This window comes from Schistosoma haematobium, chromosome ZW (genome assembly GCF_000699445.3).
Source record: "Schistosoma haematobium chromosome ZW, whole genome shotgun sequence".
Taxonomy (NCBI): Eukaryota; Metazoa; Platyhelminthes; class Trematoda; order Strigeidida; family Schistosomatidae; genus Schistosoma; species Schistosoma haematobium.
In genome coordinates, this window is record NC_067195.1 from 69,902,720 (window position 1) to 69,919,161 (window position 16,442).

General features: G+C 41.1%; 1 protein-coding gene across 3 annotated transcripts in view; it reads left to right on the forward strand.

Moving 5' to 3' along the window:
* The window catches only part of ACSL6_5 (Long-chain-fatty-acid--CoA ligase 6), a 156,607-nt gene that overhangs the window by 33,346 nt on the left and 106,819 nt on the right, over nt 1-16,442 (forward strand). For all 3 annotated transcript variants that reach the window (XM_051212175.1, XM_051212176.1, XM_051212177.1), the window contains one exon: nt 3,384-7,031. In XM_051212175.1, coding sequence (XP_051072328.1) covers nt 3,384-3,539 — 156 coding nt within the window. In that variant the 3' untranslated portion in view covers nt 3,540-7,031. Of the gene's footprint in view, nt 1-3,383 lie in introns of those variants that run through there.

Sequence of the window (16,442 nt, forward strand, 5' to 3'; positions counted from 1 at the left end):
TTTATTCTAAGAAGACAATCTCTTTCGTTAGTGTATCTAAGTCATTCAGTTTTATTATTGAAGTGCTTTCGCCGTTCATAGTCTGTGGCTATTTTGAGTTGAAGTAATCTTTCTGGAAAAAAGCAAAGGCATCACCACGTAAAGCATCTACTGGGGCTACTAATGTGTTTTCTGTCATTTCAAATTGAGATCCAAATCATTTATCAGATAAAAAAATACTTATTTCTACTGTATATTATCCAAACCAACTCCGCCTGGAGTCCCTCCGGGGGCTACTGCCAGTCCCAAGCCTGGATAAAGAAGGAGGGTTTGGCATGGGGTTAGCGTCCACATCCCGTAGAAAACTAACTAGCTAAAAAACGCTAACCAGAAAAAATTATTCAAACCTTTTAAACTCTGTCCTGGGAGTCAGGTCTTCATTTAGAAGAATTATGACGCCTCATGATGAAAGCCGAATTCGTTCGGAAGTTACGAGGCCGATGCCCCTTCTGACAACCAGAGCAACCATTTATTTAGGTACATGGAATGTTCGTACAATGTGGGACACCGGGAGAGCCTTCCAAATTGCTGCAGAAATGAGAAGATACAACCTAGAGGTACTTGGGATCAGTGAAACACATTGGATGCAAGTTGGACAACAACGACTAACTTCAGAGAAGCTTCTGTTATACTCCGGCCATGAAGAAGAAAATGCACCACATACACAAGGAGTTGCATTGATGCTGTCCAAACGAGCACAAAACGCACTTATAGGATGGGAATGTCATGGACCAAGGATCATCAAAGCCTCCTTCAAAACAAAGGAAGAGGGCATTTCAATGAACATCATCCAATGCTATGCGCCTACCAACGACTACAATGAAGACGCTAAAGACCAATTCTACAATAGGCTGCAGTCAATCGTCGAGAAGTGCCCAACAAAGGACCTGACCATTCTGATGGGAGATTTCAATGCCAAGGTTGGAACGGACAACACTGGATATGAAGACATCATGGGACGACACGGACTGGGAGAAAGAAACGAAAATGGTGAGAGATTTGCAAATCTATGTGCCTTCAATAAGCTGGTCATAGGCGGCACCATATTCCCACATAAACGCATACACAAAACCACATGGACTTCACCGGATCACTCTACACAAAACCAAATCGACCATATTTGCATCAACAAAACGTTCAGGAGGACTATAGAGGACGTGAGAACCAAGAGAGGAGCTGATATAGCATCAGATCATCACTTGCTGGTCGCCAAGATGAAATTGAAACTCAAGAAGCACTGCACAACGGGGCGGACAATATCACAAAAGTTCAATACGGCCTTTCTTCAGGATACTGACAAACTCAACGAATTCAAGATAGTCCTCAGCAACAAGTTCCAGGCCTTTCATGATCTACTCAATGGAGAAGGAACTACTGTGGAGAGCAACTGGAAGGGGATCAAAGAGGCAATCACTTCAACATGTCATGAGGTCCTGGGTCACAAGAAGCACCATCACAAGGAATGGATCACTGTTGATACACTGGATAAGAAGGCGGAAAAGGCTGCAAGGGAAGGACACATGAGACAATTGTATCACACGACACAGAAACTCTCTGGATATCGCCGCAAACCAGAACGACCAGTGAAAAGCAAGGAAGGCGAGGTAATCACCAACATTGAAGAGCAACAAAACAGGTGGGTAGAACACTTCAAAGAACTCTTGAATCGACCGGCCCCACTGAACCCACCCAACATCGAAGCAGCACCCACGGACCTCCCAATCAATGGTGGCCCACCAACATTTGAAGAAATCAGCATGGCCATCAGACAAATCAAGAGTGGCAAAGCAGAAGGACCGGACAACGTCCCAGCAAAGGCACTAAAAGCAGACGTAGAGGCAACTGCAAGGATACTCCACTTTCTCTTCAATAAGATTTGGGATGAGGAACAAGTACCAAAAGACTGGAAAGAAGGACTTCTGATCAAAATACCGAAGAAAGGCGATCTCAGCAAGTGTGATAACTACAGGGGCATCACTCTTCTCTCAATACCGGGAAAAGTCTTCAACACGGTATTGTTAAACAGGATGAAGGACTGCGTAGACACCCAACTTCGTGACCAACAGGCAGGATTCCGTAAGGATAGATCGTGTACAGACCAAATCGCAACTCTACGGATCATTGTGGAACAATCAATTGAATGGAATTCATCACTCTACATCAACTTCATTGACTACGAACAGGCATTTGATAGTGTGGACAGAACAACACTATGGAAACTTCTTCGACACTACGGGGTGCCTCAGAATATAGTCAATATCATACAGAGTTCATATGATAGATTACACTGCAAAATCGTGCATGGAGGACAATTAACGAACTCGTTCAAAGTAAAGACCGGTGTTAGGCAAGGTTGCTTACTCTCACCCTTTCTCTTTCTCCTGGTGATCGACTGGATCATGAAGACGTCAACATCTGAAGGGAAGCGCGGGATACAATGGACATCTAAGATGCAGTTGGACGATCTAGACTTCGCAGATGATCTGGCCCTTCTATCCCAAACGCAACAACAGATGCAGGAGAAGACGAACAGTGTGGCAGCAGCAGTAGGTCTCAATATACACAAAGGGAAAGGCAGGATTCTCCGATATAACACAGAATGCACCAATCCAATCACAATTGACGGAGAAGATTTGGAGGATGTAAAAACCTTTACATATTTGGGCAGCATCATTGATGAACAGGGTGGATCTGATGCAGTTGTGAAAGCGCGGATCGGCAAAGCAAGAGTAGCATATTTACAACTGAGGGACATCTGGAACTCAAAACAACTGTCAACCAACACCAAGGTCAGGATTTTCAATACAAATGTCAAGACAGTTCTACTGTATGGAGCAGAAACCTGGAGAACTACGAAAGCCATCATGCAGAAAATACAGGTGTTTATTAACAGTTGTCTACGAAAAATACTTCGGATCCATTGGCCGGACACTATTAGCAACAACGTACTGTGGGAGAGAACAAACCAGATAGCAGCGGAGGAAGAAATTAGGAAGAAGCGCTAGAAGTGGATAGGACACACATTGAGTAAAGCACCCAACTGCGTCACGAGTCAAGCCCTCACATGGAATCCTCAAGGCGAAAGGAGAAGAGGAAGACCAAAGAACACATTACGCCGAGAAATGGAAATAGACATGAGAAGAATGAACAAGAATTGGATGGAACTAGAAAAGAAGGCCCAGGACAGAGTGGGTTGGAGAATGCTGGTCAGCGGCCTATGCTCCATTGGGAGTAACAGGCTCTACTGACTGACTATTATGCAAACCATGTATTGAAATCTCTTTTCGTATAGTCTGAAGTAATTATGTGTCTGATTTATATTTTCTGAATTTTTGTACTGACAGGTCCAGGCAATTTACTTGACAGACGAGGCGTTTACAATAGACAATGGCTTATTGACTCCAACAATGAAACTATCACGTAATAAGGCTCGAAATTATTTTTCAAAAACAATAGTTAGTTTATACACACAGCATGAGCTTAATTCTTCTTCAACTTAACATTTGTGATCATTTTCAACTTACAATGTGTACGTGTGAAATGGGTTCGTTTGGAGATAATATTCTCCATAAGTTGCATTCTATGGACTATTCTGATTCCTCCATCTATTCCACAAGAATTTCTTGCCTTATTTAATAGAAAACATTATGTATTTGTTTAAATAATATTGGAAACGTATTTTACAGTGTATCATTTGTGATGTCTACTCATCTTGGCAACGCGCATGAATAAATAAATAATTTCGTATTTATGACTATTGTTTTCGACTTATCTTTATTTTTATGCATTAGGTTTCATGAGGGATTAGTAAATACACGTCGAACTGAAGCGATTACTAAAATCCTTGTTAAAATTAGTATCATCTGTCTTAATTAGATAAGACTTTCATTGACTGATCACTCAATCCTAATGGAAATGAATCTATTGAATTTGCGACAAATCATTCTTGTAACCAAACCTTTTTTTGTATCCAAGTTATGTGACTGAACTTAGGCAAGTGTAAGGATAACTAACATGGAACTACCAAAAAAATTCCATGAACTAATCCAAGCGGTTGTTTCATTACTCTGTACTGTGTTGGATTTATGGTCAACTATGATATTAGTACTGCTCTAATAGTAGGTCTAATCACAACATTGTAGATTTCTCATGATATAACTGCTTAATCTATAAAACCTTACGTGGAAGTTACATCATCGTCTACACCAACTCATTTCATCTTAACAATCATCAATACATGATGAAGAACACACTTAAGCTAGAGATAGGTCAATGTATTTAATATGGGTAAAAGGTATATAACAACATCCAAGGATAGCCACGCCTACAAGGCCGAGCCATGCCATCCGGTCGATTCGAATCCATTCCATTCATTCCTCCCGCCTTCCCCATCGCTGGGTTTTTCTCCGCAGTGGGATAATGAATGTCTAGTTTCCAGCTGTCTAATTTTCAGCTTTAAGGATTGTGTGGTTTGGGCTCAATGCCTCTACAATTTGTTGATATTGTACATGGTATTGTTTTTGTAAGATTCTATCTCTTCTATGCTGTTACCAAAGAGGCCACAATACCTGAGTATCATGATAGGGTAATTCGAACAAGGTATCAACCAATACGTGTGAGTTGAACATAGGCTAGGAGGTTAGGTCGTTCTCACTCAACTATATGAGACCGACCACCAACACATTTGATCTACAAGTCTTCATGGAGAGTCAGGACGCGATCAAGGCCGAGGGTTAACTTCAAGATCATCAGCACACAACATGGAGTACCAATCAAAGAAAGTAAATGGGATGTTGAAGGCTTGTGGTCTCTATAATCAGTGAATTAGATGATCAACACTTTCGAGTACCCTGAGGCATATGTGCGTATAATTGGTGTTCATTTACTAGAGTTCAGTTACTCTTTGTCGTCAATGGGCTTGTGTCACATAAAATAACTGAAAGCAGACAGTGTTACGAGTCGGAAAGTAACGATTGCTGAGTATATATTCATATAGGGCTTCGCTTGAGACTCACCTAATGATCTACGTAACTACATGGAGCAGGGGAATCGGTCTCCAATTGCAAAATTTTGTCTTATTATCCCTTCATACATTACCGTGATCACTCTGTACTTCCCGGCAGAAGTCAGTTTAACCCTGAATACAGACCACTTGTAGAGATTAGTGAGATGGAGATAAAGTAGATCCGCACATTCCTTCGTTATTCTGAGTTGGCTTCCCCCGATACAGCAGACGTATGTGGTTTGATGTGTAAGGCTCAAACCTCACGATAATTAGATAAAAAAGGAGAAGATTGGACGGGACTCATTGAACAGAGATATTGTAGTGGCATCGGCTCCTAATCGCACGATCTTTAAAGCCAAGCATATAATTACTGGGAATGTTTGCATTCAACATGCAACGACGAGGAACGTGGGAACAATTGATCGGTAGGGAACGGTTCAGGCTTGAAGGCGTGGTTATCCTTGTGACAGGTCCCTATTCACATTAGAATATATTCTATCCCCAGCCCAAATGTGTTCGTCAGAAGTGCTAGACATTGTGTTGCTGATTGCCACGACACAATGATGTGACTTCCAGTTACGATCTTGTAGATTAGGTAGTCACGTAATGACAAATCTACAATTTTAGGATCAGTTCTATCATAATGATAACAAAGATAAATGTTTTTATACCGAACTAGACCATAATTCTACAATATAACAGACTAGGAGTAGTCGGATCAGAAGTTCCTATTTGGCAGCCTAGTGGGCGCGTTGCGGGAGCTGCGTAATTTTGAAGAGATTCTATATATGATACTCGGCGTTTTGTGCAGTCTCCTGACACAGTTGCATGAAAACCTATGACCACTATCAATTGACTCCTCAGTCAAAGAGGTCTGAAAAAATTCATTTTAGAGCTTCACTGATACCTTGAAGAATTAGTGAGGCTGGCACTTCTAATGGTTTATGGAATACGCCAGTCAGATCAGAGCCACGAGCACCTCTAACATTGCATTTTGAGTCAACTGGATGATGAGTTTCCTTACAATCTGAGGGAGTTTGATGATTAAAGTTTAACTCCAACATCCACAACATCCTATTTGTCACTAGAACCCGTTAGGAGAAACTTTACTGATGATATTGTAGCGTGGGGTCGAGTTGAGATTAACTGTGAACACCGCTACCAAGAAACACGTGCCAAATAGATCAGAAGGCGTAAGAAGCTCGTTCCAAATGACTCCATAAAATCCCCGAGAAGCCGAATACCAGAAGGCAATTAATGGACCAAGTCGATGTTTATTTGCTGGCGATCTCGTGGCATCGAAAGGATACCGAGATCGTGCCAGGATACAAGCTTGGTTACAGAACGTAACCGAATTCGCGCGAAGTTACAATCGAAGTGTCAGTATAAGAATGGAAGCACAAAATAGCTGTCATTAGCACAGTCAAACAAAAGCACATTAAAACAAACACTGGTACAGTTGGTTATAATAATAATTGTTTTTATTAAACCAGTCGTGTTCTCGTGATAAACGTGAGTCACTACAATATTTTTCATGGTAACGCTGTTAAAATACTTCATAAAATGTAAGTAGGGGAGGTTTAGTTTTTGAGCGAAAAGGATACAGACTGTATAATATTGAGAGAGGTAGTAAAATGTAGCAAACCAGAATTCAATAGTCTGGTTTCCTTGGATTTTTTGGAATGGTAAATTTTGATTGCGCCGTCAGATTTCTCACATTCATACTCAAGTCCCAGAAGTGATTGAGTAAATGTTTTTGTCGTGGTGCTTGCTAATGCTTACTTACTTACGCCTGTTACTCCCTGTGAAGGAACATAGACCGCTCACCAACATTCGCCTTCCAACCCTGTCCTGGGCAATCCTTTCCAGCTCCTTCCAGTTCCTGTTGATGCTTTTCATATCTACTTCTATTACCCGACGTAGAGTGTTCTTTGGCCTTCCTCTTTTACGCTTCCCTTCAGGATTCTGAGTTAGGGCTTGCCTCGTGATGCAGTTTGACGATTTGCGTAATGTATGTCCTATCTATTTCCATCGTCTTTTCCTGATTTCTTCTTCAGCTTGAAGTTGGTTTGTTCTCTAGCACAAAAGGCTAGTGCTGATGGTATCCGGCCAATGGATGTTGAGTATCTTGCGTAGACAGCTATTTATAAATACTTGTACTTTCTTGATTGTGGTTGTTGTAGTTCTCCAAGTTTCAGCTCCGTACAGTAGAACTGCCTTGATGTTCGTATTGAAGATTCTCACTTTGATATTGGTTGAAAGTTGTTTTGAGTTCCATATGTTCTTCAATTGTAGGAATGCGCCCCTTGCTTTGCCGATCCTCGCCTTTACGTCTGCATCTGAACCTCCTTGTTCATCGATGATGCTTCCCAGGTATGTGAATGATTCTACATCTTCCAGAGTTTCGCCATCAAGAGTGATTGGATTGCTGTTCTCCGTGTTGTATCTGAGGACCTTGGTTTTCCCTTTGTGTATGCTGGGGCCTACTGATGCACAGACTGCTGCTACACTGGTTGTCTTCATCTGCATCTGTTCGTGTGTATGCGATAGTACGGCCAGGTCATCTGCGAAGTCTAAATCGTTTAATTGGTTCTGAGCTGTCCATTGTATGCCGTGTTTTCCCTCAGATGTCGAGGTCTCCATAATCCAGTCGGCCACTACGAGAAAGAGGAAGGGAGAGAGTAGTCAGCCTTGTCTGACTCCGGTCCTTACTTGGAATGCATCTGTCAGGTGTCCTCCATGCACGTCCTTGCACTGTAGTCCGTCGAATGAGTTCCGGATAGTATTGACAATCTTCTGAGGAACTCCGTATTGTCGAAGAAGTTTCCATAACATCCTCCTATCTACACTATCAAATGCCTTTTCGTAATCAATGAAGTTGATGTACAGTGACGTTTTCCACTCAACTGATTGTTCGACGATGATCCGTAGTGTCGCGATTTGGTCAGTGCACAACCGATCCCTAGGTAATATGGTCTGTTGATCTCGAGGTTGGGCGTCTACTGCATCTTTCATCCGGTTCAGCAAAACTCTGTTAAAGACTTTCCCTGGTACTGACAGTAGTGTAATGCCTCTGTAGTTTTCACATTTGCTCACATCTCCTTTCTTTACAATTTTGATGAGGTGTCCTTCTTTCCAGTCCGTCGGCACTTGTTCCTCCTCCCAAATCTTTTTGAATAGAAGGTGAAGCATGTTTGTAGTTACTTCGATGTCTGACTTCAGTGCTTCAGCTGGTATATTTTCGGGTCCTGCTGTTTTCCCGCTCTTGATTTGTCTAATGGTTCTTCTTATTTCTTCCGTCGTTGGTGCATTGACATCTATAGGAAGATCTGTGTACGCCGACTCGATGTCCAGTGGATTCATTGGAGCCGGCCTATTCAGGAGCTCCTCGAAGTACTCTACCCATCTCTTTCGCTGTTGTTGAATTTCAGTGATTGGCTTGCCTTCTTTTTCCTTGACCGGTCTCTCTGGTTTGCTGTATTTCCCTGATAGTTTCTTCGTTGTATCGTAAAGTTGTTTCATATTCCCTTCACTTGCAGCTTTTTCCGCCGTCGTTGCTAGTTCTTCCATGTACTTCTTCTTGTCCGTTCTAATGCTCCTCTTCACTTGCTTGTTTGCTTCTGTGTATTCAGCTTGTGCTTGGACTTTCTCTGCTCGTGTTCGGCTGTTGTTCATTGCTGTCTTCTTGTTCTTCCTTTCTTTGATCTTGTCCAGTGTTTCTATAGAGATCCATTCCTTATGATGGTGCTTTTTTAGACCCAGAACCTCTTGACACTTTGAAGTTAATGCTTCTTTGATACCTTTCCAGTTGTCCTCCATAGTAGTTTCTTCTTCCTTCAGTAGATCCTGTAAGGTTTGGTGAGCGTTTTTTTAGCGAGTTAGTTTTCTACGGGATGGGGTCGCTAACCCCATGCCCAACCCTCCTCCTTTACCTGGGCTTGGGACCGGAAGTAACTCTGGAAGAACTACAGGCGGAGTTTGCTTGCTAATGAGTTGCCCAATAATCAAATACGGACCTCTGGAGGAGCTTGTATCAGGTGTATTTAGTTGTCTGGTTAGTTTGGGATTGCGTTCACATATCTCAATCACTTTTGAGGTGTGAGGTTCATCATACTAATACAAAAAGTGGTGTTTACTACATCAGGAGAGTCCAGCGTCACTTAGATCAACTTAAGTAGTGATGTTAGAGCTTATTAGACTGGAAAGTCTTGAGACCTGGTTCGATTGTGCTTCGGTTATATTAAGTTTATCCAAAGCGTATCCTTATTGATCTATATCATGAGAAAGCCGAACATCAAAAGATTTCATTTAGGGAACCCGTGAACAATTACAGGTCTAGAAAACAACGTAAGAAGGTTAAGAAAACGTAAAACGTTATAGATACTCAGAGTTTTTATGAGTCGCTGTTAAACAAAGAAGTTAAGACGAAATGTCAATTCAACGATAAGTCCTAAATATTTGTTGTACTACTTTCAGTTATTTTTTTCAAGGAATAATTTTTTTAATAAATAATGCGTGTTATATGTAGCGCTTCATGCTCAAGAGAGATTTGATTGGACGTAAGCGAGGCGTTTCAACGTATTATGCTGAGCAATCGATTCGTAATCTGAATTGAATTTGATAGTGCTCTAAAGGATTTCCATAAAGTATGGAGGAGTAATTCTATGTTTGCTCAGATTACCCATACGCACTATGTTCACGCAGAAAGTAAATTGTTGAAGGATATGAGATATAAATACTTGTTTGTGGTGTTTCACTGCACGTTTGTTCGTAAACGTAAATCAGAAAGTCTGATAGTGAATAAAAAACCGTGAGGACTTTAATCAATCTGTGACATTCAAGGTCTAAGTTTTTAAAGTGCCAATCTAGGTTTCTTATAAGATTGGAAGGTGAAGAATACGTCATAAAATCTTACAACATGTCTAACAACCATTCTTGTAGTAGTTCATGGATGGTTTGTGATCCATGGAGTAGAAGATTGTCATCCGAAGAAAACGAAAACTTGAAGCCAGTAATATTGCATTGTCAGTCAGCAGATGAATTTATGGAAAGTATTAAGGAGAGAACTGGTAAGTAGGTTACCGCTGCTGATGTCAAAGCTATGAAAGATAAACTCTCCACTAGTAAGTGTATAGAAATATGTTCCAGGTTGTTCTTGAAAGCAGGTAATGGATATGCTGCGACAAAATGGTGAAGTTAGGGAGCATGTAGAAAATGGATATATCACGAGAATATGCTTCAGCAGTTATGACCAATCACTATCCATAAGTCGTGTGTATTGATTCGACTTACAATATCAATAATAAAAAGTGATTGAGCTCCTTGTCACATAACACTTCGTAGATATTCCTTATACCAGTTGGTCATAACAGATAATGTTGGTCGTCGGTGGCCTGTAATGTTTGGTTGGACGAAAAAGGAAATGCACGCATATGTTACGTGGATTCTAGAAAAATTCAAAGAAGTTATGGTAAATACATCGAAAACCCAGACCTTTAATATGGATTGCGCACGAGCAGAAAGCGCAGCTGTCCGTATCACACACGCTAATGCAAACATTATTTTGTGCGCCTTCCACGTATGTCGCGCTTTCCGCAAAAAAGTACGCCAATCTTGATTAAAATAAAATTGCCTTTAGACACACAACAAAATATTGAGAACGTACCTAAGTAGATTTTGTATTCCGTTAATAGAAATTCATAGGTAATCTTTAGAACAGACACATCACAAATTAGTGTTGTAGTTACTATCATCACAAGATACAGGCGTCTTCTGACTTATGAGGAAAATGTAACTAATTAATATGGCACAAAGGAGATATAAGTGCTATGAATTTGTGATTTAGTTTCGATTGCTTGTTCACTTTTCGTCACGTATTTTGCATGAATTACTTTGGACTTATGCCGAATCAGTCTGTAATGGAGTAGGAATTCAAGAATTAACTCATTAATAGTTGTTATTTGACTCTAGGGTTGTGTCGTATCAAGAACTGGGAGCTTCAAATCCCCATCATATAACTGTGAACGCTTCACAGTCTTATGACATTTGTTTACACCAAGTTTATGATGTGAATGAAACGTTAATGGGTTGACAGCTCATATTGCCTTAAAACTCTGATTTCAGTATATTTATGACTTCACTAGCAGGTGACAAATAACCTAGAAGTTACTTATTTCGTGTAAACAAAGCTCTTTACTTTCTAACCCTTCTAGTATTTCGCCTAGACATTTGGTATTAACAAAAAAAATTGGTAAGTACAATTTAGATATTACTCGACAATATGCATTATAACTTTGTTCATCATTTGGTCAGTGATTGCGGATTCTGTTTACGGAAACTTATTCGTGAACCCTATAACAGACACATCATAAATCAGTATTTACTACGACATGGTTTTGTCACCATGCTCAGAAAAAAACACGCATCGTTGGGGGGAGCTGTGCACCACCTTCGCAGCTGAATGAACTAGTTTTGCAGAATCCAAGTTATCACTACTAGAAGACTTTGGGGTTATGGAGGTAGGTCTGACAAGCTTAATTTGTAAATAGTTTTTAATATTATTTGTATTTATCTTGCCAATCTTTCACTGTACGTATGTTTATCATTATATGACTGTAACTGTTGTTTTAGTAAATGACCTTGAACACACTCCGTTGTGTAACTACATAGCGTGACATACTGTGGCGTGTTAAAAAATACATTGCTACACACATATCCCTCGTTCTATATTCGTTTGTGATTGAGGTAACTGAAATCTAAATCAAATATTACCTACATTTGGTGACTGTGAGTGGGTATATACCATACCTTACATTGGATTACACTACTGGAGAGTTCGTCAACCTGATTGGAATTGCCAAGCATTTATAATTGTGGATTTACAATACCAGACCCAATCAGAACACGCACTAACTTGGTGAACTTAAGTAAAGTCCGCTCTCCCTCTCGAAATACTCTCACATGGCCACGCGTAAACAGCCTCTGTCATGGGATCGCATCTCCTAACGATGCTACACTGCCTTGTGGGCTAGACCTTCGGGTCAAAGGCTCGGGGTGTGGCTCAATAAGATAACCACCTGTTTCGGTCTGGGCACACGGGCAGTATCACAGCCCACACACAAATATGATGAACTGCCCATAATCATGGAAACTACTTTACTCGCTTCAACTAACAGTCAAATGATTACTATAATTATTATTAGTACTATTATTATTATTTAACACATTATTCACTCTCTTTAATACTTATATAGCGCCTCGTCTTTGATGAAAATTCGACTGTATCTAGAATGTATCAAGAATGAATTCTACCATCAGTTATCTGTTCTTCTCCAGAAAGTGCGTTCGACAGATATTGTAGTATTAGCCGGAGACTTGAATGCACAGGTCGGGCGTCTAGGCACAGAAGAGAGTCGTTTAGTTGGCCGATGGGGACTTGTTGGTCGCAGGACAGATAACGGAGACCGTCTACTGCAACTATGCACAGACAACAACCTGTTTCTGGCTAGCACTAACTTTCGGCACAGTCATCGCCGATGTGCCAGCTGGCGTCCTCCCTCTGCATCCGAAGCCTGGACTCAGATTGGTCACATCGCGATCAGCTACCGCTGGCGTGGCTGTGTACAAGACTGCCGCTCCTTTTGTAGTACCTATCTGGACTCTGACCATGCCTTGGTCTGCGCAAATCTTACCTTACTTTTCATTGGACAACGAGGTGACCGCCGCCAACAAATTAATATTAGCAAGCTGGTTGCAACTTCTGTTGCAAGTAAGTATCGAACCGAGCTAATTTCTAGGCCAGCTACCATTCCACCGAAAAGTATAGATGAGCATTGGTTGCAATTGCATGACGCCATGAAAATGGCGGGTACAGTCAGTTGTGGGTTCGCGAAACGTCCCGTTTATAAGCACTGGGTTTCTTCAGGTTCCTTACAACTCATTGAAGCCCGTCGGTCTACTCCGGGTGGCCGTGAGTTTGGCCACAAACGAAGGATGTTACGTAAGGAAATTGGGCAAAGCTTGCGTAATGATCGAGATGTCTGATGGTGGCGGGAGAGTGCTAATCAGTAGGAAGCAGTAGCTGCATCTGGTAATTACCGGTAGCGTTACAAATCATCTGGCCCAGATGACTTACCTCCGGCCCATTTTAAAGATGGCGGTGACTTTCTGACTAAGGAACTGACTGTGTTGTTTACAAAGGTCTGGGAGCTAGAGAGTGTATCAATGTCATGGAATGAGTCGATAGTTGTCCCTATCTTTGAAAAGGGTTCACGTCGTTCCTGTAACAACTATTGGGGATAAGTCTACTTCCGATTGCGTCCAAGCCATTGGCTTCCGTCATACATCGTAGGTTGTTCAAAACCCGAGAAAGATTGACTCGCGAGGAGCAGGTTGGTTTTCGTTCTGGTCGAGGATGTATTGATCATGTCTTCACCCTCCGCCAAATGTTAGAACACCGTCATACTTATCACAGGCCAACAATCGTAGTGTTTCTTGACATTAGTGCTGCCTTCGATTCACTGGACAGGACTGTTCTCTGGGATTGTCTATTGAAGAAGGGTGTGCCTGAGAAGTTTATTAACATCCTAAAAGCCCTATATACAAACACCTCAGATAGAGTGATGGCATACAACCACCTTTCTCCATTGTTCCATTCAAGCAGTGGGGTTAGACAGGGTTGCCCAATCTCACCATTCCTCTTCAACTTTGTCATCGATGAGATTCTGGAAACAGCTCTGATGGCTGTAAGTAATGGTGGTGTGGATCTGTTGCCCGGAGAAAGACTTCTCGACCTTGAGTATGCGGATGATATTGTCTTACTGTGCGATAATGCCCTAGCCATGCAATCCGCACTTAATCAGTTGGCAATCAATGTCCGTAGGTACGGTATGTGCTTTGCACCTTCGAAGTGCAAAGTACTTCTACAAGACTTGCAGGATCCTAATCGTGTACTCAGCCTGGATGGTGAGCAGATAGAAGTAGTCGAGACGTTCGTGTATCTGGGTAGCTGCATAAGTGCTGGTGGGGGTGTGAGTGATGAGATCAATGCACGAATAGTGAAAGCCAGAGCGGCTTATGCCAATCTGGGCCACCTTTGGCGCCTTCGTGATGTTAGTCTGGCTGTAAAAGGTCGGATCTACAACGCGTCGGTGAGAGCACTTTTGCTTTATGCTTGTGAAACCTGGCCTCTCCGAGTTGAGGACGTTAGACGACTGTCTGTGTTTGATCATCGTTGTCTCCGAAGGGTTGCTGACATCCAGTGGCAACACCATGTTAGTAGTGCAGAGGTTCGGCATCGTGTGTTCGGGCAGAGAGACGATAATGCAATTGGTGTCACCATCTTGAAAGACCGACTTCGGTGGCTTGGACATGTTCTACAAATGTCGTCCCAGAGAATTCCAAGTCGCGCATTGTTTGCCGACGCTCGGACTGGTTGGAAGAGGCGGAGAGGTGGTCAGTGCATGACATGGTGTCGTGGTATGAAAGAAAGCTGCAAAGGGCCGGCTTGTGTTGGTCTGTAGAATTATGGTCTACTATGATATTAGTAGTGCTCTAATAATAGACCTAATCCTAAATTTGCAGATTTGTCATGATATAACTGCCTAATCTATAAGATCTTACGTGGAAGTCACACCATCGACTACACCAACTCACTGTATCGTATCAATTACCAATACATGATGTAGAACAAGGTTAGGCTAGAGAAAGAACAATATATTTAATATGAATAGAAGATATAAGGTAACATTCCGCAGAGACCACGCCTGCATGGCCGAGCCATGCCACTCGATCAACTCCAGTCCCTTCAATTCAGTATTCGCGCCTTCCCCATCGTTGGGTATTTCTCCGTGTTAAATATTGAATATCTATTTTCTGTGTAGTCTCGTGTTCACAGCTTTGTGGATTGTGTGGCTATTGTCCAGTGCCACTACACTACTCTCCCACCAGAATCAACGTGATGTTGGTTCGACACCAAACTGGATGGGATCGTCGCGCGCCGGGGTTTACCAAGAATAGGTAGAATTCTCCGGATAATGATAAGCTGAAAGATAAATCAAAAAGAAGGCGGCAGCATCTGGTCGGGAAATACATGTAATAATTTTTTTTAAAAAATCTGCCTTCATGCTTGACACGCTTAAAATGACAATTTGGGTGAAGATTATTTGAGCTATAAAAAAATGGGATTACAGTAATAATAATAAAACAATGCGTGTTAATAGCCGTTGGTTAATAACTTGACGTATAGGTAGTAAGTATTTTGTGTTTAGAAATATTAAAGTAATGAATATTGTAGAAATGTTAATATTGGTATTAGTTTTGGTTTAAATTATGAAACCAATTAACAATTATGCCGGTAACCCGTCCATATGTGATTTCCAATTGCATCTGTATTAGTAGGCTAACTGAAAGAACAAAAGTATTACCATGGAAAAGAATTCCAACTAGTGTTCCAGTTAGTTTGATACGGTTTATTTAGTTACGTGGAGATTTTCTCAACCTCGTTTTTACTTGACCGTGATAGAATTTATTAATACTACTAATACACATGAATGGTTATTAAAACAAAATTTCAATACATGAGTGATAATTATATGAGTTTTGGACAGATAGCTAAGAACAAATCGTTAAACATGAGTGTATTCGTAAGAGACATGCTCTAGACTCAATGTTCTGAGTTGCCATAGACTATTTATACATATTTATACCTGACGGCTGATGATGCATACAAGTTAGTTGCAAGTATGCAGTTTATCATAAGGCGGAATACGATTCAATTGAGATATAGTGGTTATAAGTTATTGAAATCAGTTAGGCCTGTGTCATATTACTAGGTGATGTGGTGCTGCAGGATGTATTCGGCTAAATAAGCTTTTACAAGATGATTAACAGTGAGAGATGCTCATGTGATTATCAGGAAGAACACAAGTTGTAACCAAGGGGAGTACACTCCCAACTCATGTCTATGATAATGGCTTGAACCTTAGTCAGTGTTGGGGTAAATTCGACATTGATGTTTTCAGTTTGCAGGAGATTTGCTCGACTGCTTATACTGATTATTCGCATGCATGATTGTGTCTCTAAACCATCAATTAGACTGACAAGGTTTTGAGATATTTACTGAATGAGCAACTGGTAGAGAAACATACTGTAATCATCTGTAGTGAATGAAGATAAAAGAAAAACAACACTAGTGATAATTATAAGTCGATTTGATGACCGGTTATGTTAATAGTTTCATTAATATTATCAATCATATTACGTGATTGTCAAGTCATGACAATGCTTTATGACGATATCCTGAAACTATTATGTTAAACTAGTTATAGTGTTGATTGAGGATTAGCCGGTGGAAAAATAGGTACTTTGGTTTAGGTGATTCAAAATTATCAGAAATTTG